The 25,542-nt window shown below is 48.8% G+C and overlaps 1 protein-coding gene across 5 annotated transcripts in view; it reads right to left on the reverse strand.

Annotated features, from left to right (window-relative positions):
* Positions 1–279: 279 nt before the first annotated feature.
* The window catches only part of XG (Xg glycoprotein (Xg blood group)), a 41,467-nt gene continuing 16,204 nt past the window's right edge, over positions 280–25,542 (reverse strand). For 2 of the 5 annotated variants that reach the window (XM_046673144.1, XM_046673142.1), the window contains 7 exons: positions 22,409–22,471; positions 18,996–19,055; positions 17,079–17,129; positions 14,240–14,281; positions 13,296–13,331; positions 11,023–11,139; positions 280–8,992 (listed from right to left, as the gene is read on the reverse strand). In XM_046673144.1, the coding sequence (XP_046529100.1) occupies positions 8,976–8,992; positions 11,023–11,139; positions 13,296–13,331; positions 14,240–14,281; positions 17,079–17,129; positions 18,996–19,055; positions 22,409–22,471 (386 nt within the window). In that variant the 3' untranslated portion in view covers positions 280–8,975. The remainder of the gene's footprint in view (positions 8,993–11,022; positions 11,140–13,295; positions 13,332–14,239; positions 14,282–17,078; positions 17,130–18,995; positions 19,056–22,408; positions 22,472–25,542) is intronic. The other 3 variants (XR_006890295.1, XM_046673145.1, XM_046673143.1) reach the window with 3 other exon arrangements.

A 25,542-nucleotide genomic window follows, 5' to 3' on the forward strand; every position in this document is an offset into this window, starting at 1 on the left:
GTGGACGTGCGCCACGGAAGGCAGTCTCTCCTCCGTGTGCCTGCGAAAAGCTGTTTGCTGACTGCCCCCTGAGGCTGCATTCTCCTAAAGAGCCATTCGGAGAAAATGCATCCTTTTGTTTGTAAACCAGACACAATATTATCGGTGAGTCACAGGACGTTTTTTAAATCCGGAAGCTTCCAAAAGACACCAACCAATTTGATTGGTAACACGTTTTTTGTGACAAAGGCCCTGCGAATTGAGGCGAAAGATGAGCAAAAGAATGGGAGAAAATATTTGCAATATGCATACACATATATATGTGGGTGTATCACAATTGAAAGTATACATCTATATTTTATACATTGATAAAGGTTGACGTAGAAATATGCAAACAACTACACTTGCAAGCAACTTGATACAAAATAAGCAAAGGCTTTATAGCACCTGCTACTGGCTACCATGCAACCACTGTTCTCTTGCTCATTATTGACAAAGTTGGGATTTTGCTCCTGGATTCCTGTGACCTCACCTGTGACCCTCAATTTTAGTGAGGGTCTCATTGTGTGTTAATTAGGAATGAGAGGTGGGCTGCTGGCCTCTGGAAGGAAATCTTTACTTTTAAAAGAGGAAAGCGGGGAGGAAATGGTCTTTATTGGGCCTCTGGCTATGGACGGGTGAGGCTACGATGGCTGGAGCTACAGCAGCCCATCTTCCACCAGGAGTGAAACTGGTCAATGATCTGTGAAGGGCAGGATCACAAGAGGCAGAGAACCCGGCCACTGGAGGATAACAGCGACCTCTCAGATTACCCCACCTCAGAGGCCCCAAACCTCAGTAAGTCTTCCTACATGATTCTGTCTTTATGGTTTTAGCCATTTTGAGTTGGCCTTTCTGTCACTTCAGCTAAAAAGCATCCTAATTTATGCAGTCTAGCAGGCTTTCTCAGACATTTTCATCACAAGACTCCTTGACACTCTTAAAAACTATTGAGGAACGCAAACAGCTTTTGTTTATGTAGGGTCTAAATATCCACATTTTCTGTACTAGAAATTAAAACTGAGCATTTTCGATATTTACTTATTTCACACATTTAAAGATAACAATAATAGTAAATCCATTACATCTTACATAAATAACATGTTTCTATGGAAAAATAAAATATATTTTCCCAAAGAAAAATTTTTTAGGGGGGAGGAGTAGCATTGTTTACACATTTACAAATCTCTTTAGTCTCTGGCTGATTTCTTAGAAGTATTTGCTCCTACATTCATTTTGTTACCCTACGTTATTCGGGTTGACATATAGGAAAAACATCTGGCCTCACTCAGATGTTTCGTTAGAAAAGGGGGGAGGGTTTTGATAGCTTTTCCACACAATGGTGGACACTCTTCTTTGATGCTTTGACCAAAGCTTCACAATCGGCGGTTCCTTCAAGGCAAGGCAACATGGAATCTGAAAACCCATCCGTGAATTTTCCTGCTCTGTAACGTCAAAGCCCATGGGGCTGCCTTGAACTTCAGACGGATCTTTTACCCACTTAGGATTCTGCAACATCCTGAAGTCACGTGGAGGTCTTCCAAATGTTGGCACATGTCATTACAGAATATACATTTTTAAAACCCCACCTTCGCTCGGATCTCTGCCAATCTCATCACGCAAAGGTCTTTAGCTCGAAAAACAAGAGACAACATCTCCCCTGTGAGATTAAGGTTATGGCCTGAATGAGACCTTCTGCATTAACTGAATGCCTGTGTCTCCCAAATTCGTATGTTGAAGCTGTAACCCCCAAGGGGATGGTATTTGGAGGCTGGACCTTTGGGACACGATTAGGGTTAGACGAGGCTGGGATATCAATGGCCCCATCCCCCCTAACTCCTTCTTCGGTCTACAGCCGTTTTCATTCTTTTCCATTGAGGGGAAATCGGCACATTGTCCTTCTCTGGATCATTTCTGCGGACCCAGCTCTTCAGAGATAGTGGTTCTGGGTGACGCATACCTATTTTAGTGGGGTCTTGTGTGGGAGTAGGAGGCAGACAGCTGCAAAGCACAGATGTGACGACAGCTGGCTGGATTCGGGCGATGCATTCCGCTTATATTTGGAACTGCGGGGGACGTGCCTCCGTTGGGAAATCGTGGCTTGGACGGATGCCCACCCAAATCACCCAGGGGCTTCCAAGTGAGGAACCCAAGTGGCCCAGAGTGAGAAACCAGACCAGTTAATCTCATCCTCTTAGGAGTCTGACCTTCAGGTAGGTGTTCTCAGGATGGGGCCAGACCCTGGAAATACGGATATATTGATATCAATATACTGAATATTGATATTGATATATTGAAATATTGAGATATTGATGGTTATGTGTTTTTCACCATGAAAAAAAAAAATGCACAGCTGACTTTAAAGCTATTCACAAATTTATAATGGCTCAACGAATGGTTGAGAACTCTTGAACACTTCTTTATCTCCCCAATTCTGTAGTTACTAATCGGACCCTAGAGAGCACATGGTAAGGCCTACAGTGCACAGCCCCTTCGCAGTCATCCCAAAAATTCGGATCACATCTTTATTCATGATTTATTATCGATGACAACTGTTTTTATGTGCACATGGGTAAAATTTTAATTTATTTTAAAAGTTTGATTTTTTTCATATTTTCCCATTAAAATAGAACCTGTATGTGCCTGTTATTGTCATCACTACTCCTCTTACTGGCCTTGGTATTCCTAATGACAACAGTGTTTGTTTTGTTAACTTTCTGAATCACTACCCTTTGACCAATTGTTTGCCATTGGCTTGATGAAATCATAAATCGTTCTCCATTTTCCAAATTGAAAATGTTTCTTTCTGAAAGGAAATAAAACGGGACACCATTTAGCTAAACGAATTAATAAAAAATGATTATGGGCCTCTGCGGTGTCAGAAAATCTAATTTTAAAAGATCTTTGGGGATTTGGGAATTGTAGCATTATCGCTCTTTTGTGAATTTTCAGAATTTTAGTGGTGAAATTTAGTGAAAATTAACATCCGATACTTCCTCTTTTGTTTACTGAATTTATGAAACTGTCGTGCAGGTTGTTTTAAAAGATTTTCAAGACTATAGACCTAGGAATAACATATTGAAAAACATAGCATTTATGAAGCTCCAAGCCCTAACACCCCTTAAGCGAAATATATTTTTATTTTTACAAGATACGTATTTTTTCCCTTGACACAAAAGTCCTTAGACTCACAGGACAGCACAGGAGCTCTCATTAACCAAACTAAGGAGCCCACCTCCACTTGCATTTCTGCACCCCAATAATTCCTTTCTCCTCAGCTCCAAGGACTCGTTGGCGTGGAAAAGGGATCAGATGAGATAACATCCAGGGCCTTGCACCGCGCAACGTCCCTTCTGCACAGAACAAAGATCTGAATGCTTTCACCACTCTGCAAGGGCAGCATGTGAAACATAGCTCTCCTGCGAGCCCAGGGACAACTGTATTTGGCGGGTTCCAAAAGCAATCATCACCTGGACCCCAATGCCTCCGCTAGCTGCAGAATCTCTCACTTTATCCATCTGCAGGGAAACGGTCCACATCATATTTTGGACCCGTGAGGCCAAGGAGACGGAAAAGGTGCCACTTCTGCACGGGGCTCCGAGTTGATGGATTTTCGGCACATCTGGTGGCACAGGGACAACATGCACAGAGCGGATCTTCAGAGCAGGCTGATGGACAGGCAACCAGGGGACTGCCCCTCGTCAGAATTCCCGAAGGAACGTGTTTGGAAGAATCGAAGAAACATCCATTGGGAATGAAATATGCTAAGTGGTCAAGAAGCCATTGGAAGAGATTAAGATATTTTCAAAGTGCCGCCTACGTTGGGGCCGAGGTGCAAACTATAAGGCACAGAGGCATTCTTTACATCAAGCGAGCGTCTTGAATTGTTTACTATAAAAAGCAACTCTCCTATCAACAATTTGCCCAGGGTCCCAGTCCCACATCAGAATGGCGAATTTCAGGAAAGCCGAATTGCTCTCTTGTGCCTGTTTTCAGCTTCAGAATAGGAAACAGGATCAGAATACAGGCTTCTGCTCTTTCTACCAGAGCAGCCAGCTTTCCAAAACTCCTGTCTCATCACTGGTTGATGGACGAAAAGAAGAACTGAATGATTCTCTTGAAAGCGAGGCTTAAGCCGCCAATTTTCAAAGGCTAGTTATTAGCCTCGAGTGACTGACTTAAGGATGTTTCAGACCGTCTGAATGGGCTTAAGTGAAAAAAGAAAAATTCAAGGGCCGTGTGTAAATAGATTAACATGCATTGAAAAGGTGGATGGCTTCAGAGCAAGGATCCGCTTTTGGGGAAGAGAATGGCACGGTTGGCTGCTGATGGTATTAGAATTCGAATCCTGAAGGAGAGCTGTCGAAATGAGCAGAGCTCCATCTGTGCAGGCTGGAGAGGAGGTTTCATCTCTATTTTGAGGTTCTCCATAGAAAACACTTGGATGAGACCTGAAATCCCTTCTCTGCGTCACGAGACATTTCAACACGACATTTGTCAACAAATACAAAGAGAGATCCGTGAGACTTAGGAACGCTTGCTTCATTTAAGAGAGCAAGAAAAATAATAGATGGTTTGGAGGAAAATTCCCATCTTCGGGGGTGCGTAGAGGTGCTTTTATAAGAAGCCGAAGGATGCAAAGACAGAAAGGGTAGGTTTAATCACCAAACAAAACGTTAGGAAACGTTTGCTGAAGCTAGAGATCGAACTTGGGTGGATGGTGGGTCCTTGGAATTGAAGACGAGGGCATGGGAAATTGAAGATCTCCTTGAAGATGAAACACAAGGAGTTTTGAGGGAACTGACTTACGTGCTCAGAGAAATGTGTCCTTAAAATCTGTGGAAGAAAAAGCAAGCAAATCTACACTAAATGATCTGGAAGGAGATAAAATCACCGAGGCCCATACCCTATTAAAAAGTCTCCAAAATAAACAAGTTTCATTGCAAGTCAGAAAAAAAAGTACGCCATTTGAAAGTCAGATTCCAAAATGTCAACGGAACCATAAAGTCATTAATGAACCATAGCAAAAAAAATACATATATAATGAATTATCCAAGAATATTCAACGTATAGTGAATTTATCATGGAAAAAAAGAGCAGAATCGTTCCAAACCCACTGAAAAAGACCATCCATGCTTGTGGAGCGCTGGACACTTACAGAATCAAAACAAAAAATGTTTGCAGAAAAACCAAAAAGAACCACTTTTTCCAGCTCTATTGAGATATAATTGCGTGTAACATTGTGTAACTTTAAGGTGTACCACGTGACAACTTGATACACTTATATGTTGCAAAATGATGCCCACCAGAGTGTTAGCTCCCCAGAACTTATTCATTCTATAACTGGCCCTTCGTACCCTTTGACCAACATCATCCATCTCCTGGGACCCCAGGGCCTGGCCACCGCCATTCTACTCCCTGTTTCTATGAGTTTGGCTTTTTTAGGTTCCACATGAAAGTGAAAAGCAAGATAGACTCACCCTGATGCTCCCCAAGCTGGAAGATGCTATTTTATGGACCACGGGTGGGGCGTACAGCTGCTGAAATGGAGGTGGCACGCCATTGGCCAGAGCTGTCACATGACCGCAATGGCCCACAAAGGATGCTGGGAATTGTAGTTCAGTTGGAAAACCATGAGCCCAGGGACAGTGCTGTCAATCCAGAAAACAGACAGAAAGGATTTGGGGTGTTGGGGGGGCGGGGGGGGGAACCTGCCTTCTCTGACACTCAGTGTTTTCCATTAGCGTCTGCAGTTTTGATTTCATGGTCTCGACTTTTGATCTGATTCTCAGAAGTGTCCTATTTATTGCAATGAGCTGCAATCTATTTACATTAAGAAAAATGCTTATTTTAATTTATTTTCTCCCCCATGACATCTGCAGCCCTTACTGCCTACCGGGCGTGACTTGGAATACTTTTCGTACATCAACTCAGCCACCCACAGCACAGTTGGGCACAGCAGGGAGTCTTATTATACTCCTTTTTCCGATGATGTAACTGAGGCCCAGAGAGGTTGTGTAACTCGCACAAGGTGACACAGCTCAAAAGAGAGGAGCCAGGGCGCAAACCCGTAAATTGGGCTTCAGAATACAGAGTTAAATTATGATTGGCCTCGTGCACTATGTCCACAGGCGTGCTAAGTGAAGCTCCCATCGTTTCTGAAGTTGGAGATCAAGATGCCAGCCAGGCCATACTCAATCTGAAGACTATTGGCAGGGGATGGGGAGGGGGGGTTCTCTTCCAATCCTCTCTCCCAACTTCTTCGGCTTGTGGTAGCTTCATTCCAAGCTAAACGCGGTGTTCTCCCTGCGTTCGTGTCTATGTCCAAATTTCCCATCTGATAAGGGCACCAGTCAGATTGGGTTGGGGCCACTCTTCTCCAGGTACGACCTCTTCTTAACTAATTCCATTCGCATCAACCTTATTTCCAAAGCAGGTCACGTCCTGAGGCCCTGGGGGTTAGGACTCTAACCTATGAATTTGAGAGGGGACATAATTCGACCCGTAGCAATATATTAATACAGCATGTGTGTGTGTGTGTGTGTGTGTGTGTGTGACTTGATCTTCCAACTTGAGGAACCAGACGTGAATCAGCAAGACCACATGCTTTCCCCTTTGGTACAACTGGAAAGACTTGCATATGGCGGTTTATCCTTGCGGGGAGAAAGGCATCCTTTTTAAGTGCATGTAGAAAAGTAGGGTTAAAAATGTAGCTGCCCCAGGGCACCTCCTCTTCACCCCTCTAAAATTAGCTTTCTGGCCTCTCTGCATTCCAACATGAAGATCTTCACCCGCTGACCACCGGGCATCTTCAAGGTTCCCAGGAAGAGTGGGTGACTACTGCTTTTTACGCTATGGCATCCATGCCATCATTTCCTTCTTTCAAGTGCACAGAGATGGCAATTTGTCGTGACTTTTGTCCTCTTTTTTGCATGAGAAGAATACCTCACAGGTGGCCTTGGTGACTCCTTAGAAAGATATTCCCCGAGTAATCATCATTCAAGGGCTTCTATTTTCACTAGGTTGAACATGAACCGTTGTTTCCCCCTTGTCATTTGGGTGATTTTTATCCCCTAACTCTGTAACTATCTTTATGTTATGCGTTCATAATCCACTTTGCTCCAAATGGTACCGACGAAAATATTTCTTTCTTTGGAGGATGCCCGTCTGCTTCTTAAACACCTACCGAGTCCCTTGGAACTGAGTGGAGAGCATCCCAGAGGCAAACACGCCTCCACGTCCATTTGCACACCCGAAAGACACACAACGGAGCTTAGGAAAGGATGTCTGGGATTCACGCAAAGCTACGAAGTGGCATGATTTTTCAGGCACTTCCACAGCTGTCTTAGAGTTTTCTGTGCGAAATATAGAAAGGAGAACACACCCCCAGAGCCGATTTTTTTTTTCTTTTACATTTAATTCAAATGACGAAAAGTTGCGTACGACAGTTACAGAAAATAGATGAATCTATCTTTAAAAATGCTTCCATGGCACCCCCGTATACACGTATATGTGTGAACGTGTGTGCTCGTGCACAGAGACACGCACACTTTTCAACAAGAGTTATATCGAACTCACACTGAAGCTCATATCTGGAAAATGTTGAGTCGGCTTGAGATTTTTTTTTTTTTTTACTTTTGAGAAACCCTCTCCAAGAGGTGAGAGGAGGCACAGAAGATTCCTATTCAAAGAGGAAACGCGTGCCGTCTTCAGATTGCTCAAAATCATGTGTAAATCCGTGACGTGGGGCACGCAATTCTGAGACATCTCGTCCGGATCACTGGCATTCAGTTTTTTTTCGATTTGGGAAGCTCTTTCAAACCCTCTCTGCTTTCAGCTCCCTCTTTTCGGAGACCTGGCTCCCCGTCCATAATGAATGAGCACCCAGCGTATTTGGGATTGCTATGCGTCTCTGTAGGAGCTCCAGACTGTGACAAATGCCTCATCTTTGGTTCTGGTGTTTAGGCCAAAGTCTAAACGCTCCATAAACATTCATCTGAGTTGAATCAAACTATACCAATATGCCCAAAGTGGCCTTTTTCCTCTTCCCCAAAGTGTTACTAAAAGAGAAGCAAACAGTTAGTATACTTTTTCAATGTTTGAGAAGACGAGGTTTTCTGCTCCAGCAAAAAAAAAAAAAAAGCGTCAACGAGGGAAAGCAATGCTGATGACTTACAAACAGGTGCCTGCAGAACGTCAGAAACCAAAAATTACGTGAAAAGCCTCAACTTCTTAAAAATCACTATTTCTACCCTCTATTTTCCAAAAAATACTGAAACCGTAAGATTTCACAGGAAAAAAGGATTCCCCAGAGAGATTCCCCGAGGTGGTTTTAACATCAGCGATCCTGTCCTTAAAATGCCAACATCCAGCCTTACTTCCACAGGGAACGATAATTTTGTATGCAGACAAGTGGGAGCCAAAATGATGCCGGAAGTTCTGCGTTTAACGTAAGGAATCACTCATTCCCACTTCACTCGTCATGGTGAACGCCCCGAGGTTTCCGTAGCAAGGGTCAAGCGTCCCACCACCGCTGGTTCGAAACCCCAGCAGCATCCTTCGTCTCCCGGAAGCCGATAGCAGCCTCACGCAAGAGCCTTGCCGTGCTGCCGCCGTTGTGCTTTGTGACGACGTGGACGGCGTTCAATGTTGGCGTGTAGGACAGCACGAGGTAGTGCAGGAGCTCAGAGCAGAGTCAGAATCTCTCTGTCTAAATGATCGAACCCACACATCGAGCGATCCTACTACCCAGGGTCTGGCTGATGTTTATGAATGCACCACGCCCAACGAATGGGGGTTTTTTTGTCACACAGCTCATTGATTTCAAGCAGGAGAGAAAGACACTTCACGGTGGCAGGTGGTGCCAGGAATGAAAGGAACTTTCCGCAGGAGCAATAAACAGGGTACTTGTCTTGACTGAGTTTTCCTCCCAGAGCGATTAGTGGGTCCTGAAGCCCTCACACGTTCTCTGGTTCTGTAAGGGAAGATGGGGCGCAAAACGTCATCGTTAGGAAGAGAAAACTCTACGGGTCGATTTTGAAGCATTATTGTCCTTTTTTGCTGTTGGCCATTTGTTAAGGGCTTTGAACGTCTTAAATCAGTTGAGTAATCGTATCTTTTTGGATAAAACTAATATTTGTATGAACCCCTTTTTGAGACGTGGTCTAAAATAAGTCTTCATAACCTCTGAAGCGGGAGTTAGTATTACCTCCATTTTGCAAAATAAAGGCAAAGCATGATGCCCAAGCGGTCCACTTTAATGGATGGACATCTGTCGCTGTATATGGCCCCGTCCCAATAACTCTGTCCCTACAAGGTGCACAAGCTTCAGAGTGGGCTGCTGCCTGCGTACAGCCCCACAGGTTGCGCACTGCACCATATCCTCATAGAGCTGGCCAGTGTCCCACTACCACCACCCTTCAGGAGAGAGCGGACATCCCTGACCCAGCTTAGGATGCTGGACAGCTGGACAACATCAGCACGACGGCTTGGCGTCACCTTCACTCCTGTCTAGGAGAAATCCCACACGTGGAGCCACCTGCTTCAGAAACTCAAGTAGGGCACAAGATTTCAGCAGGGACCAGAAAACTCAGAAATCAAGATACGTCGTAACACCTTAATGCAACATTTAAAAAAAAAATCAAAATTAATACCAAAAATATAATCCACGATGAACAGAATATCAAAATGTGAAATCAAGGCAGGATCCAGTCCGGCATTTGTACATCCGTGCCTCACTTGCCTTTGCTTAAACCCGGCCCTGTGTCTCAATAAAACTTTATTTGTATAAACAGGCGACAAGCCTGCAGGCTGCAGTCTGCTCATCCATTATTATTTCTTTAGAATTGCACTAAAATGTTGCTTATCTTGATGAGTTTGTTGGCCCACGGCCTTACATTTGTGCCGAGATGAACTGCCTCACCCAGTGTAGCCCCTGAGGTCACAGGTTCAGCGTATTTACCGGTCACTGCCGACGATGCGGCCACAATGAATGTGGGCCTTTTCGGTAATGATCAGGCATGTTGGCAGGAAAGCAAGGGTTGTTTTTTTTTTCCATAAATTCTGTTTCCCACCCCCCAAACTTTCAGGCTCACCCCAGCCAAGGCGGGTGGTCAGTACCACCCGTCCACCAGCAGAGGGAGGCCACGGGCAGGTTTTAGGATTCTGAAGATGCAAATTCGAAAGAAAAGACCTTTGGAATAACAGGCTTCTGTTTCAGAGCTTCCTCTGCAGACAGAAGGGAGGTGTGGAGACAGATTCAGACCTGGGCGGTCTCGGGACCAAACCTTGAAAAACCCTGAGTTAAAAGTCGACCTGCTGTTTCTGCCATAAAATACGTGTCTCTCTGGTCTGACCCTCCCTTTGTAGAGAGATGTCTTAAGGGCATCCCTTGATCAGCAGCCGGCCCCTCTGCTCCTAAGGATGGATAACTGGGTCTGATTTTCCCAACCAGGGAGCCCGGATCCCAAGTTGACCCAGAAAGCCACAGCGGCCCCCCACCCATTTCCCTAGAGTCATGCCCAGCCTCTGAATTGCACAGAAAGGTTTACAACGGAGTGGTACTATAATTTTTTTGGGGGGGTGGGGGGAGAGAATCATGCAAAAATTTCAGGTCCAACCCAAATACGTTTCCTGACTCGCTTCTGATTATAATTACACTGAAAACGAAAGAAAACCGTATCCGTTTTGGTTGGATGCCACCCCCTGGTTATCACGCTCCATTCCACGTGAGCATTTTATAAGGTCTTTGGCCGCAAAATCGAATCTCACACATCGGGAAACTGTTTTAAAAATTAGCCAAAGGATAATGCGTTAAAATGCACGCATTGGTTTCTGTCAAGCTCCCGCGTGTCCGTGATAAAGTCTCAACTTAAAACGACTTCTTAACGCAAGGCGAGCTACGCCCGTCGGACTTAACCAGAAGTAACACCGCTAAAGATGCCACAAAGTGTTTTTTCTTATCAGGCTTTAAAACTGAAAGAAGAAAGTTGGAGCGGAACTTGCCGTTTGTGTGGAAACAATTCCTCCTCCTGTTGCGTTGGCAATAAGTGGCCACTGTGCCCACCAGCGCCACCACCACCACCGACACGATGGGAGACACGATTTTCGCCACCGTGTTGCCTGCAGGAGTCGAAAAGCAAGATCGTCTGAGAAAAACACGGCCAGCAGGAAACTCTTTATTTTAAACAACTCTGCGGTCCCATCCCTTGACCTCTTCACTCTCAATATTCACCCCCCAAAAAAGAGGAAATCCACACAGGAATCCTTAGGAAGTGATTCTGCTCATTGATCGAATCTTAGCCATCCAGGACGTGCAAGAGTTTTGCACAGGAGAGGCACCTGACGTGTTTTCTATTTATTTGTTTAGCGTGATGGATTTGTACCTTTTTAGAATGTTTTCTCATGCCAAAAAAAAAAAGATCCACGGTGGGGGACTTGGTGTGACAAAAATCAACACTCCCCCAAAAGAAGAAGCCATCGTTTCCATTTAAAATAACCACCCACGTCTTAGATCAGATGGGGCCAAGCACCTGGCACGTCGTAGGCGATGGATAAATGGCGGCTCCATGAATGAGGCGCCATGTTGGTTGGAAGGGCATTTTCACGGAGCCCAGGGATCCAACCTTCATCTGATAATATGCCTCACTTGCCTTCTGCTCTCCATCCTTCCCCTCCCTGCACGCACCCCGCTCTGCAAGGTGATTGGGTAGCAGCCCCCATCAAGAGGTGGGGCCCAGGTCTTCATTCTCTGAATCTGTGATTCAGCCAACAGAACACGGCGGAAGTGAATCAATGCTGGTTCTACGCCCAGGCACGCATTCTCTTCCTGCTCTCCGCACCCTGCGTGGCGCCATGTGAGCGAGCCCAGCCCGGCCTCTGGGAGGGACGTGGGCTGATTTTGGCCCGATTGCTGACTCACGTAATCATAATCCTAAGAAATGGTTGCCATTTCAAGCCGCTTTGTTTTGGGGTCTTCTGTTACGTAGCGTAGCTAACGGATACACCTCTTTTCTCTCTGCCGTCTCACGCAAATCAATCAAGTCATGGGCATTGTCACCACCCAATGGTCCTCAAACCTGACCCTTCTCTCAACGCCCACTGCCCGCACCCTAATTTGGTTCACCATCATCTCCAGTCTGGGTACTTAATCGGTCTTAATGCTGATCTCCATGACCCTTAGCTGGCCCTCTCTGATCCAGGCTTCACATAGGTCTCGATATGGACAGGCTCTTTCCTATGAAGCTTGTATAAAGGGCAGATGTGTCCATTGCTTACCCGGCCAGTCTTGAGTCTTCTCCCTTTCTCCATCACGCCCCCCGACCCTGGCCACACAAATTACTGGTGTAGCCAGGAGCATACCCAGCCTGACCTCGTACCCTATCTTCCCTCCCACCTCACTCTCCGCTCCTGGCTGTTTCCCCTGCATCCTTTAGACCTTGGCTTGGATATCATTGACTCCCGGAAAGCTTAAGGGCCCCCAGCCCACTCCAGTCTAGGATTCGTCGCTTCTGTCTTGCCAGAAGACCCCACATGTCCCAACAAACCACATGTCAGACCTGCCTTTCTGTCTTTTCTTCACCCCTCCTGCCCCCCACCTCCTGCCCAACCGAATAATCCAGCGACTTGCTAAGAATACACCCAAGAAAGAGTGACGCTGAGACTCTGCTTGTGCGTTGGGACTCAGGGGGTGGAAGCCACTTTGAATCACTTTCTTCTCCCACGGTATTGATGACTTACAAAATCCTCCCGGTTGGGCGGGCAGGTTCACTTCCAACCTCAACATAAATGCCAAATCGTGAAGGGGCTGGGCCTCATTCTCCCAGCCACACACGACAAAAAGTCCACCCCTCCTTTCTTAGACCTGCGATGGGGCTGGCCATGCGCCGTTGGGGTTTCCTCCAGGGTCGAATGTCCTTAACTTCCTTCCCCTTCTGTCTCTTGGCCTCAAGTTGGTACCGGTCAACAAAAGGGGGGGGGGGTCCTCCGTGGCACTAATAGCGGGCCAAGAACCCCAGCTCTGCTCTCAAAGCTACGAGGCATCTTCCAGCCTGAGAACAGATCCTGTCTCCTCCTCTGAGCCCCCGCGGAACCGATCCCGCCCCGAAGGGCAGGCGTTTTTGTTCACGAGCTTCCTCACAGACACGAAATCTGTAAGCGCTCCGTGAAAGTCCCTAAGGTTGAAACAATAACGTGAACCCACAGGTGCCCTGCCCACAGGGATGCACAGCACACAGGTGCTCTTAGTAAAGATCGGGGAGGCCGCGCCAATCGATTACCATATTGGGTGCCGTACGTGGAATATCCGCCTCCACCTGTAAGAGGAAAAAGCACAGAGTCATTCGTGTTTTCGGCAGAGTGTGTTGCTGCCGTCTATTTGCCAGGCAGTAAGGGGAGGCTGAGGATGTGGCAACGAGCAGAGCTGAGAAAAATCTCTGCTGTCACGGAGCTGACCTTCCGGTGGCGGACGGGGACAGAAGTCAGCGTCAGGAAGGAGGGCTGTAGGCATCACATCCCACGATGAGGAGTGGAATGGGGCAATGACGGGAGAGCGGAATACGGCTTTCATCTCAGGGGTCAGGAATATACGCACACGTGCAACACACCCAGGCACACACGCACAGGCACACCCGTGTGGACGGGCATGCAGAATTCCACGTGCACATGGGAACATATGCACACAGGTGCACACTTCCACACGTGTGCAGACGCACACACCCACACGTGCAGTGTATGTGTGAACATGCACACAATACACAGGCACACAGACACACATGCATAAACAAATGTGCACACGCATGCACGCAACCACACGCGAGCATGCACACATGCACACACACACACACCCATAAACACATGTGCATGTGCAGGCACACATCTACACTCAGGCACGTATGCACACACGCATGCACAAGGTACGCATAGGCACACACACGCACAGGCACACACATGTATGCACAAATATGCATGCACACACACACACACACACAATAACACCTATACACGAGCCTTAGTCCCTTTCAAGAATTTAAGGCAGCATCGAATGCAAAACATATTCCCCCAGCTTCAGTGCCCCAGGGGGACACAAATTAGAGACCCAGCTGGTCAGCGAGTCACCATGCAGGAGACAACCGGACAACGAGACACCAGCGCCCAGGCAGAGAGTTAGTTCTGCGGAAGGAGCGTGCCTCCTCACACAGCTGTTAAGAAATCATTCCTTTACCATAACTACTTCCACCCGAGCTGGATCGATAGCGCCCTCCTCCTGCAGGAGAGAAAGATCTCATGAGACGGAAGATAACATGCTTGGGGAAGTCTCGATGACGTCTGGAAAGGAAGGGCCAGTGCAAACGCCAGCATCCCGGAAGCAAGATGTCGTGCGGGGCTGCCAGGATTCCCCGGCCCCCCGCCCCCGGGCTCTCCCCATGCAAAGGGAATGGGTGCAGTCCTAAAGGGGTCCTCTGAGCACACGGAGACTGGCGGCTGAGCTCGCCCTGCAGAGCGATGGGGCTCTGCTAACGTCCTTGAGAATGTGTGGTGACCGGGGCACGTTGCACGCCCATCGCCGAACACTGGGCGCTCCACATAGCCTGTGTGCAGACACCGTCTCTGTGCAGTCAAAAGCAGCCCCCAGCCGATGGCGGTGGGGAGGGGACCGCGGCAGAAACACAGGCTATAAACGGGCATCACAGCCGGTAAAAATAAAGGAGATTTCTCGATGCATTCTTCTTACGTCTTGAGGGCAATTTTTAAAGAAAGGTTTCAGATTAAAACAAAATGCTTGCTGCCAATTTTGTTAATTTTGAAGGGGAATGGTTGTCTGCAGGTACTATTTGAATATCGAGGGGTAATTTTATAAGCTGCCTCTTCTGAGTGGACGATGGGTATTATGGGCTGAATCGTGTTGCCCAAATTTACATGTTGGAGTCCTGACCCCAGGACCTCAGGATGGGGCTGTGCGTGGAGACGGGTCTTTAAGGAGGGGATGCAGGTCAAATGAGGTCACGAGGGTGGGTCCTGATGCAACAGGACTGGGGTCCTGATGAGAGGAGGAGATGAGACACGCACAGACGGACGACCACGTGAGGACACGGGGAGAAGATGCATCCACACGCCAAGGAGGGGCCTCAGGAGGGACCAGCCCTGCCCGCGGGAGGAGGGGACCTGCCAATCACGTTTTGCAGCCTGGCAGGGAGAAGCGGCATGACTCAACCAACCGTTGCTTAACCGCAAACCTCGACGCTAATCTGAGGGCTGATTCACAGCCTCGCCCAGCTCCGGGCCAGAGAACGGGGGTCCCCACAGGGACAGGAGCAGATGGGCCTTTCAAGTGCCGCACGTGAAAATGAGCGTGGCACACCCCCCCCCCCCCCCCCCAAAACAGTGCCGTCACCCCTGTGTGCCACACGGGCTTGGTCCAGCTGCCATTTGCGCTCGGCCCCACGCACCAGCACGGGATGCTTTGCAGAAGCTCGGCCCCCGGGATAAAACATCATCCTGACGGGTAAGCATTCATCCCCTCGGGAGCAGGTCCCCAACAAATGGGTGGCTCCTGGAGCACAGTTCTGACTAATTTCCTGAGAAAACATATGGAAACCCGCAGGGTTCCCGGGAACACTACGGGAGGGGTCTTTTCTCTCCGACTTATGAATCAGGCCAACAACGAAAAGACACACCCTAGAAAAGATCCGTACGGAGCGAGGATCTCCAGAGACGTGTTTGTAGGGTACAAAGGTGCCCCTGAGCGGGGCATTTCCCCAGGCTGGAGGGATGTCGGGGCGTCTGACAATAAAACGCTCCACGTGGCTATTTATAAAAATATTGAATTGGCTTTTGCCCCTCCATTCAGTCGGAAGAGGACGACGGGAGCATCGCATCAGCACGTTGACTTTAAAGTGGATGGTTCTTGAGCGGGACATCAGCTGTCCCACGCTGAGCTTGTGCACCTTGTAGGGTCACCTATAGGGTGACAGACGTCTATTCCTTAAAGACGAGTGCCTTTCAGCATCATGCCTCGCCTTTATTTCGTAAATTGGAGATAAAACCAACTCCCGCTTCAGAAGTTACGAAGATTCAGGGGACCCACCCCCCATCCCAAAAGGACAGCACATCTTGTCAAAGCCATAGAAAGAGGGGTTTCCGCCAAAAAGATAGTCACTCAATTCATGGAAGATGCTCAAAACCCTTAGCCAACGGCAAACAGAAAACGAAAATCACGGCAAGGCTTTAAAATCAATCCACAGATTGACAGATGAGTGAAGGGCGTCAAAATCAACCAAATTCCAGTTATAAAGTAAAAAAGTCCCGGGGACGTCACGTCCAGCACGGAGACTAGAGATGACAATTCTGGGTTGCGTGTTGGAAGGTTGCTTAGACTAGATCTTAAAAGTTCTCATCACCATAAAAAAAATTTCTAGCTATGGGTGGCGATGGGTGTTGACTAGACTCTCCACGATGATCCTTTCACAATATATACAAATATATGCAATGTGTTCGATATACAAACATCGAATCATTCTGTTGCGCACCGGACGCCAACAGGATGTTACATGCCAATTATATCTCAATTAAAAAAAAAAAAATCAATCCACAGAATTTTCTTTTCCCGGCTGTGACGTTTGGCTCCCAATCTTCCCTTCCAGAACCAGAGAAGGGCTGAGGACGGCAAGATCCGCTGGTCACTCTGAGAACGGCCCAGTGAAGACGAGAAGCCCGTTTACCCCTCCTGCGGAACGTTCCTTTCCTTCTTAGCATAATCCACCCCCCTCACAAGGAAGCCCTAATTCCTTGGATGTCGTCTCTTTAATGAATCTTGGGTTCCATTCCTGTTTCTTTCTACCTGGGTGAAGGTGGGTGGGGGCGGCCCACGGACCCCGGGACAGCAGAGCCAGGACAAGCCGGAAGGTCAGTGCAGAGACGGCGGCTCAGAAGACGGCGCCCGCAGAGAGAGAGCCCCAGCACCCAAGACCCCAGCAAGAAGATATTATGAGGAATGCATCTGGGAGCTCTGGACATTCTGCCCCGAGCCCGCCGCCCACCCCGGGCCCCAGGGTGGGGTGTACCGTGTGTGCTTCCGTAGCCGTCATAACCCGGGTGGTGGCCGCCGCCGCCTCCTGTGGGAGAGAAGGTGGACATGAGAGATGCTCTGGCTGCGGAGCGTGGGGTCCCGGCGGGTGTCCACCTGGGTCAAGTGATGGCGCCGAAGCCACACCCGAGAGTCACCCCAGAGACGGCCTCATACAGCGGCTAAGAGCAGGGCCCACCGGGGGACACCCAAGGGTGCCCCCCAAAGTCACAGCTTCCCAGTGGGAAAACTCACACCAAGACGAGCCCTCTGGAAAGCTCTTTGCCTTCAGAGGACACAGACGCACCCTGAGGTCTCCAAATTAACGCAGGCACGTCCCCCTCCTGCAGATTCGCGAGGGGGCCGGAGACCCAAATACAGAATCGCCTTTACCAGAAGGAAGATTGGGCAGACCATCCCAAGCATAAATGTTCCTTATTAGAGACTAGGCATTCTCACTTTTTTCCTGATCGTCGCTGAAACAACCTTTAAGACAAAGCTGTTTCTTTATTGCATTTAAACATTGCAGAAAAGATGACCCGATGCAGACGACAAATATGCCCCTTGAAAGGGGGATCGGGGACAAGGCCCTTAACTCTTCCGAAATAAAATCGCAGCTCCAAGGAAGTGAGACGCCTCATATTCTTGAAGATAAAGCCTCGTGTGTTATCAGTGGAGCCCAGCATTGCTGCACCTGTCTGCTAAACGACCTGGGATTTTATTTACGTGTGAAGAATTCCAGGCAGCTGCTCACAGGCCGATTCTAGAGAAGACGTTACCTTAGGAGTCTTATATATGCAGATATGGGTGTGCATGACGGTATATGCCCGTGGATAGACAGATACACGTATATGAAGAGATATATGTGTGGAGACACTTATATGGAAAGATAGATCACAAATGTAAACAGGTATACACATAAATGTATATAAAACATGCATACAGGCCTATATAAAGATTTACATAAATGTGTATATATAAAAACATATATGTAGACGCCCATATAAAACTATATAAAGATATGCATATAGAAAAACACATGAATATATAATCTATAGAGACATATGTATGCACGTATATAATACACACACATACGCATACATAGAAAGGCATATATCTGCATAATTTTATAAAAGTGTGTAGATAGAAACACACATATATAAATATCTATATACACATGTATGAAGATATATATGTTTATATAAATAAAGGTATATAAATCAAGATGCTATATTTCTACATACATAAGTTGTATACATGTGTATATATATAAAGGTATATATATATAAAGGTGTATATATAAAAACACACATAAACATACAGACACATAGTTAGATACATAAATACAGAGATTTATAGACAGAGACAAGATCTTCGTTGTCTCCACCACAGAAAGGAACCGATGATTCTGTGACAAGATGGGGCTGCTGAGGTGGTGATCATACGTCAGTATATACACGTATCAAATCGACACTTTCTACCCCTTCAACTCACACGGTTATATGCCAATTACGTCTCCACAAAAGCAGATTTAGAAGAAGCTGGAGATACCTATATAAAGGTGTACCTATAGGCACACATCTCTATAAAGACACGTGCACAAATATATGTAAAGACAAGTGTGCACACGTTTGCAGGAAGCTGTGTGTACACACAGGTCCGTGCAGATACACGCACACACACGTGTGTGTTTCTACGGAGACAAACACCACTTTTCAATGGAATCTGTCCCATTGCCAGCTTACGCCCACACCACAAACCCCCAGTGAGGACATTCCCATGGGCCTCACCCCATCGGACGTTGGAGGGGTGAGCCCCACACCCCCACCTTCCTCTCAGGCAGACCTTGCACCCAGGCCCGGTCCCATGGCCTCCCACCCCGTCTCCAGTCAAGTCAGAGAAGCCCCCCACATACCTGCTGGCTGCCTGGGTCTGGGTGGGTATCGGCCATCGCCGCGGTCCACGTCTAAGAAACCTGTGGGGCACAGCACAGGGCCGGTCCTGAAGTGCTCTCCAGACGGCCCTCTCAAACCCCAAGCCCCCGTGAGGGACACGGGGCAACTTATGGAGAACAGGGTTCCAGCCCCCGCAGGCCCTTTCCAGGATGCTAGGGCCGCCGGGGACCAAACCTGCAAGTGTCCGCAGGGCCATCGGGCTGCACTGGCCACCCTGCCTCCTCCCTGTGCGGGGAGCCCACCAGCCCGGGAAGGCAGATGGATAGGACAGCCCCCTTATGATCTGAGAGCTTAAAAAGAAATGCAACCCCAAGAGGAAGGCAAGATGGTCCTTCATCGCTCGCGCCACCCTCTCCGCTCCCTCCCGGCCACCCTTCCTGCCTCAGCCCCCTGCTAAGATGACCTGCACCCGGCACGGGGTCCCATAGATTCCATATTTACCCATCTGTTGGTTCCTCTGCCCCCACCACCCCACATGCGGACACAGTCCGTTTGGACACCAGGCTCGGAAGGTGGTGAGACTCAACTAAACGCTTTGCAATTCATGAGCAAGAGGTGGAAGCAACCCAAGTGCCCGTCAATGGGTGAATGGATAAAGAAAATGTGCTATATATATATACACACACACACACACACACACAATGGAATACTACTCAGCCACAAAAAAGACAAAATTCTGCCCGATGAAGAGATCGAGCCCGGATGGTCCAACGCACAGGTGACATCCTGGGCTTGTGACTGGCGTCTGAAGGGGGGTTATCTAGTGGAACTGAGCCGTCCCCCTGTGCAGTCCAACACCGTCTCCAGGCAAATGGCATCAGAGTTGAGCTACCCATTCAGTGGTGTCAGAAAACACACCCACCAGAGACACCCTGGAAGTCACCCATCGGTTCCCATTTGGGAAACTGCCATCTGGTTACCTGTGCCCTCCAGGATTTCCCTGCCCGATTCTCGGTCTCCTTTCTCACATCCTGAGCAGCCGTGTGTTTTTTTTTTTATGATTTTTTTTCAAAATAGGACCCAATTTCGTACGCAAAACGGTCCACGAAGCTCCCTTTTGGGTTTAGCCGCGGTCATTTCTAAAACTCTGCTGGGCACCCAAAGGTGGAGACTCTTTTCCGGAAATGTCGACGTGTGAAGTTTGGCAAAGAGGGGGCGTAGGGATTTCAGCCCGGGCTGCCCGCCGGAGGGTGCAGGGGAGAGTCCGTAATTTGGAGTCAGAATAAACCTCAGGGCCTTTAGGGGCGGGGGCGAGCCTGTCCGCTGAGCCTGGCTGCTGGACGTCAGCAGCACTGGGGGTGTAGCAAGATAGCAGCACCCACGGCCAGCGATGGTCGCCCCAGGCAGGGACATGCTCTCTACTCCTATTGGCCTGAAGCCACTGCCCTGGGGCCCCTGGGGCCCCCGCACCCATTCTCCATCTGCATCCTGCAACCACAGGAGGGGTCCTGGGGGAGACGCCAGCCTTAGGATCCGAGCTGTGCCCATTGCTGAGGCCTCTCAGATGCCCACAGCCAACTTCAGAGTTGGAAGATGTGGACCCAGAGGAGAACCAGGGGAGGCCCACAGGGCTGTGGGGGGGCCTGGGGCTGCAGAGGGGCATTCAGGACCGTGCCTGCCAAATTCTAAGGGTCAGGAGGCTCCTCCCCGTGGAAGGTGGCCGACGGCTTGGATGCATTAAAACTACCTGCTTCGTCCCCAAGAGCCAAAAGAGGCTGCCAGGATGCACCCGAGAATGATGACAGCCCCATGGCTCTGAGCATCCTCTCGGCAAAACTTCCCACGGTCTCCTTTTCGTACCACCGAGTCCAAATGCCGCTCTATTTTCCAAAGGCGTGTGTCAAAGACCCAGCTACTTGGGGCCTGCAGGAGCTCCAAGAGGATCTTTCTCCTCCTGGTTTGTGAGATGCATCGTTACTTCTGGGTCTCTCTTGGCTCTCCAAATTCACTCCTTAGAGAAATGATTCCGTCTTTGTCCGTCTCTAGATGCACAGCCCTCGCGTCGGGGGTAAAAAGCGTGCCACTGGGGCTTATTAAAAGTGTGAAATGCGAACGGCGGGCGAGGGTCCTCTGCTTTTTTTCCCCAGCAAGAATCGGTCCGTCAGCAAAGCCCTCCCAGGACCGTGGGGAACCCCCAACCACACGGCGTCCCTAAACTTGTCTTCTGAAGCAGAAAACAGGGTCGCATCTGCAAGCAGATGAGACTCAAGGCTCTGGAGAGCTCAAGATATCTATTGTATTTTGTTTAAAGGAGTGTTTCTGAAACATCGTTGAGCACAGAAGGGCCTGGATGAGGACCCTTATTCACACCTTGCAGCACGTGTGAACTCCAAAGCCAGAGATTTTGGGGGCGGGGGGGGACGACGAGGGGCCGTTTTGGAGCATTCTAGCAAATGGAGTTTGCTGGAAGGGGTTCGGGGGTGAGTCCGCCGTCAGCTCAGGCGTCTTTCACGAGGTTGATCTTTATCCAGAACCCACTGTGTACAGCGCCGGGCATCGCTCAGGGGAGACAGCATGGAACGAAAGGCAAAAATCCATGCCTGCGTGCAGCTTTCCTTCCCATTCAAGGGAAGCAACTGAAAACAGTTGCCCGGCCTTGCATATTAGTTTCAAGGGCTTCAGGGCAAGGGGATTCAGAGAAAGGGATAGTGGGGGCCAGTGGGGATCATGATGTAGGATCTGGAAACAGACCCCCAGGGCGAGACCTGCCAGAGGGGGCAGGCAATCCCGCTCAGACAGATCCGTCAGTCATCCAGTTGGCTGTCAACGAAGAGTATTTGGGACCCCAGGAATTTCAGGCCCAAACAATGGAGAGAATCAGCGACACTCCCCAATGCCAAAGGAGGTTGAAATTAGGACACCCAACACGTGTTAGCTTTCTCCAGCGCCCATCGGCCTACACACACGTGCGCCCACGCCGTGGAATTATTGCAATTCTTCCACCTTCGCGGGCCAGCATCCCTGTCCTGAGTGGGCTCCCCCTCTCGGGCATGATTTCCAAAATTTCATGCAAAACGCTGCAGGAACTCGGGCACAGCGGCCCTCCACGGCTCTTGGAAAGGGAAGCCAACTTCAGCAGAAGCCCAAATAAAAAACAGACAACACGGGACAAAGAAAGAAGCTGCTTCGTCCAGAAACACATGGAATGTGCTTTTTTCAGCATTTTTCAGCCCATGCAGCCAAAAGAAAATAAAACATGTTGGCCACCCCTCTTCCCCCGGGTGCTGGTGGGGAGCAGAACGGATTCCTCAGAACAGAACCTCCGAGAATTTCAAAAGCAACGGGTATTTCCCCACCGAGGATGGAAGGTCACGACCAGAGATGGTAAACGGCCTCCTGACACTGAAATGCGTCCCACGCTCACGGCTCTTACCTCCACCGCTGTCGGAACTGCCGGGATGAGGGCGAGGCGGTGGCTTCGGTGGGGGGTAAATATCTGTTGGCAAACACCAAGGGGGATTTTAACAAAAGAGCGAGATCTTTCGGCGATAAATCAGCCACACAATCATCCTAAAGGGACTTCTTGTAAATCTACCAGCTGTCCGTCAAGTCACGGGGTGGAGAGACCTTGGAGAAGGGTCTAGAATGGTCCTATTCGCATTTCTCCACGATTGCTCATCCACAATGGCCTTCCTTGCACAATAGAACATTCCAGAACTCCACACTCATATGCAAAGGACTTGTCACCCCTGCTTGCAATTTACATTTACAGGTGCCTGGGCTAGCCTGGGCTAGACTGGGCTAGCCTGGGGCAAGCACGAGATTCAAGGACAGCTTCCCCTCCTCTATCACAGCTCCCACCAGGTTCCCACCACCTTGCTTTCCCCCGTTTGGTGAGGAACGCCTTGGGTTTGCTCCCTGCCTGAGCCAAAAAAGACTCCACGGTCTGACATCAAATATAAATGAATAATTTGGTAAGACACCCTGCCCCTGGCCGCTGGGTTGGAGCAAATTGTGAAAATATACCCCAGAAAGCACCATCCCTGTTCACTCTGGATGCATCGGCAGCTCCAGCCATGAGTCACCCGAGAGAGTCACCTCCCATGCCTGGCAGTACCCCCCACGCCCCAGGGTGGATGACTCGGCCTGGTGCTGGCGGTTCAGCTTACGGGATGGCTCACGTTTCCAGTTCTCAGGAGTCCCGCCCTTGGCAGCGGGCCCCAAAGATATTGGAGCAAGAAACACTTTCCATGACGGATTCCCATCGGTACCTCGCAGAAGAGTGGTGCTTCTTGGGACAATCATTTAAAAAAAAAATACTGGGAGGAAATTATATGAGCAAAAGCTGTGGAATTGGGGATGTCGATTGTGGAGGAAAAGAAAAATAAGGAAGATGAAATGTTGACTTCACCATCTCATAACTAGTACTGTTAATCTAAGTGTGGCTTTTCAATGAGCTAACAGCTTCCTCGGACCTTAGTCTTTATTTTTAGTGACCCCTTCCTACAAGGAGATAAATTCCCATCCATCTAAATGCCAGGGAAATCTTCCAGGAAGCTTCTAGAAGCTTTTGACTTAGCTGGCTTCACGCTGCTCCATCTTGTCCATCAGGTTTTAGGTTTTTAGGGTGATTGAATTGCTGAGAGATCTATCAGCCAGTATTTCCCTTTTTTTAACTTCTTTTTTTTTTTTTTTTTTTTGCTGAGGAAGATTGGCCCTGAGCTAACATCTGTTGCTGGTCATCCTCTCTCTCTCTTTTTTTTTTGTCTCCCCAAAGCCCCAATACATAGTTGTATGTTCTAGTTGTCGGTCCTTCTAGTTCTGCTATGTGGGATGTTGGCACAGCATGGCCGATGAGCGGTGTGTAGGTCCGCACGCAGGATCCAAATGCCAACCCGGACCTCTGAGCAGAGTGTGTGAACTTAACCGCTTAGCCACGGGGCTGCCCCTTTCCCGCTTTTTTGTTTTTGTTTTCGTTTTTAAAGAAATATACGGGAGCAGTTTCTGCCACCTTTTAGAAACCACAGAGAAACTGGGGGTAAATGACATAAAATGCACCGGGCAGGGGAGCTTTCTTGAACAGGAAAGTCAAAGCTATCAGGAGCTCTGCCAACAAGCTGGACAAACAACTTGTCCTCCAGCCTAATTAAAAACCCATCACGTGAACACACAACGTCCTCTGAGGACGCCCTACTTTCCAGGTGTCAGAGCACCGGGAAAATGCAATTACTGGTATCGGTTCAGTCTCCCAGGGACCGTTGGCCGTTCCTTGCAAGGCCAGCTGTGACTTATTTCAGAAGCGGCCACGTGAAAACTCCCAGTCAAGAAAAGCCAAATTTCTGGGGCCGGCCCGGTGGTGCAGCGGTTAAGTTCCCACATTCCGCTTGTCGGCGGCCCGGGGTTCACCGGTTCGGATCCCGGGTGTGGACATGGCCATGCTGTGGTAGGCGTCCCATATATAAAGTAGACGAAGACGGGCATGGATGTGAGCTCAGGGCCAGTCTTCCTCGGCAAAAAAGAGGAGGATTGGCAGCAGATGTTAGCTCAGGGCTAATCTTCCTCAACAAAAAAAAAAAAGGAAAAGAAAAGCCAAGTTGCATGTCCAACCAGGTTTGCAATGAGTCTGAATGCTGAGAATTCTTACTTCCGCTGTTGTCGGGCATCCCAGGCTGTGGGTGATAAGGGGGTTTCGGCCTCGGGTGGATATCTGTGGGGAAAACAGCATTGTGTGTTTAGAAGAGCAAAATATCCTTCCGGCACGAGCAGCCTATGAAACAAGAGCATCAGCCGCATCGTAGATTTTACGTATTATTCACATGGGCTGTTCATGGTTTTATAGATGATTGTTGACCGGCTAAAAGTCGCTTAGCCACTAGGAGGAAAACCTCAAAACCTGAAACTGAAAGCATCACACACACACACAGAGAGTCCTTTTGTCCTGGAAGCTAATTTTCGTGCAAGAAGACGGCAGACTAGCTGCTTGCAACACGGGGGACTGCGATCCGAGGTTCTGGAAGATCTTGGATTCATTTACCAAAATAGTGACACCTGGTTTCCTTTCAGCCCCTCCTCCCACCTCCTTCCCGGAGAAAAAGAGCGCAACACGATTCGACAGTCAGTGGGTGCCCCTCCCAAAGCAGCTTAAAACGTGACTGTGGAAGTAGGCGCCCATAAATGAGGCATAGTTTTTTGGGTGCATTTTCCAATTGACGTCAATATTGTCTTATTCTGCATGTTTCTCTCTCTCTTTTAACGGCTTCTTATATATGTATATTTGGAGAGATGATTGACACGTGACATTGTTAGTTGGGGGTGTACGAAACAACGGCTCGCTATTTGCATATGTTGAGAAAGGATCATCCCGATCACTCTGGCTAACGTCCGTCCGTCCCAGGGCCCGGCCCGTGGCCGAGTGGTTAAGTTCGCGCGCTCCGCTGCACTGGGCCGGGATTCGCCGATTCTGATCCTGGGCGGACCTGGCACCGCTCCTCAAGCCACGCTGAGGCGGCATCCCGCAGGCCACAACTAAGAGGACCGCAACTAGAACGTACAACTATGCCCTGGGGG

This window comes from Equus quagga, chromosome 10 (assembly GCF_021613505.1).
Source record: "Equus quagga isolate Etosha38 chromosome 10, UCLA_HA_Equagga_1.0, whole genome shotgun sequence".
NCBI lineage: Eukaryota > Metazoa > Chordata > Mammalia > Perissodactyla > Equidae > Equus > Equus quagga.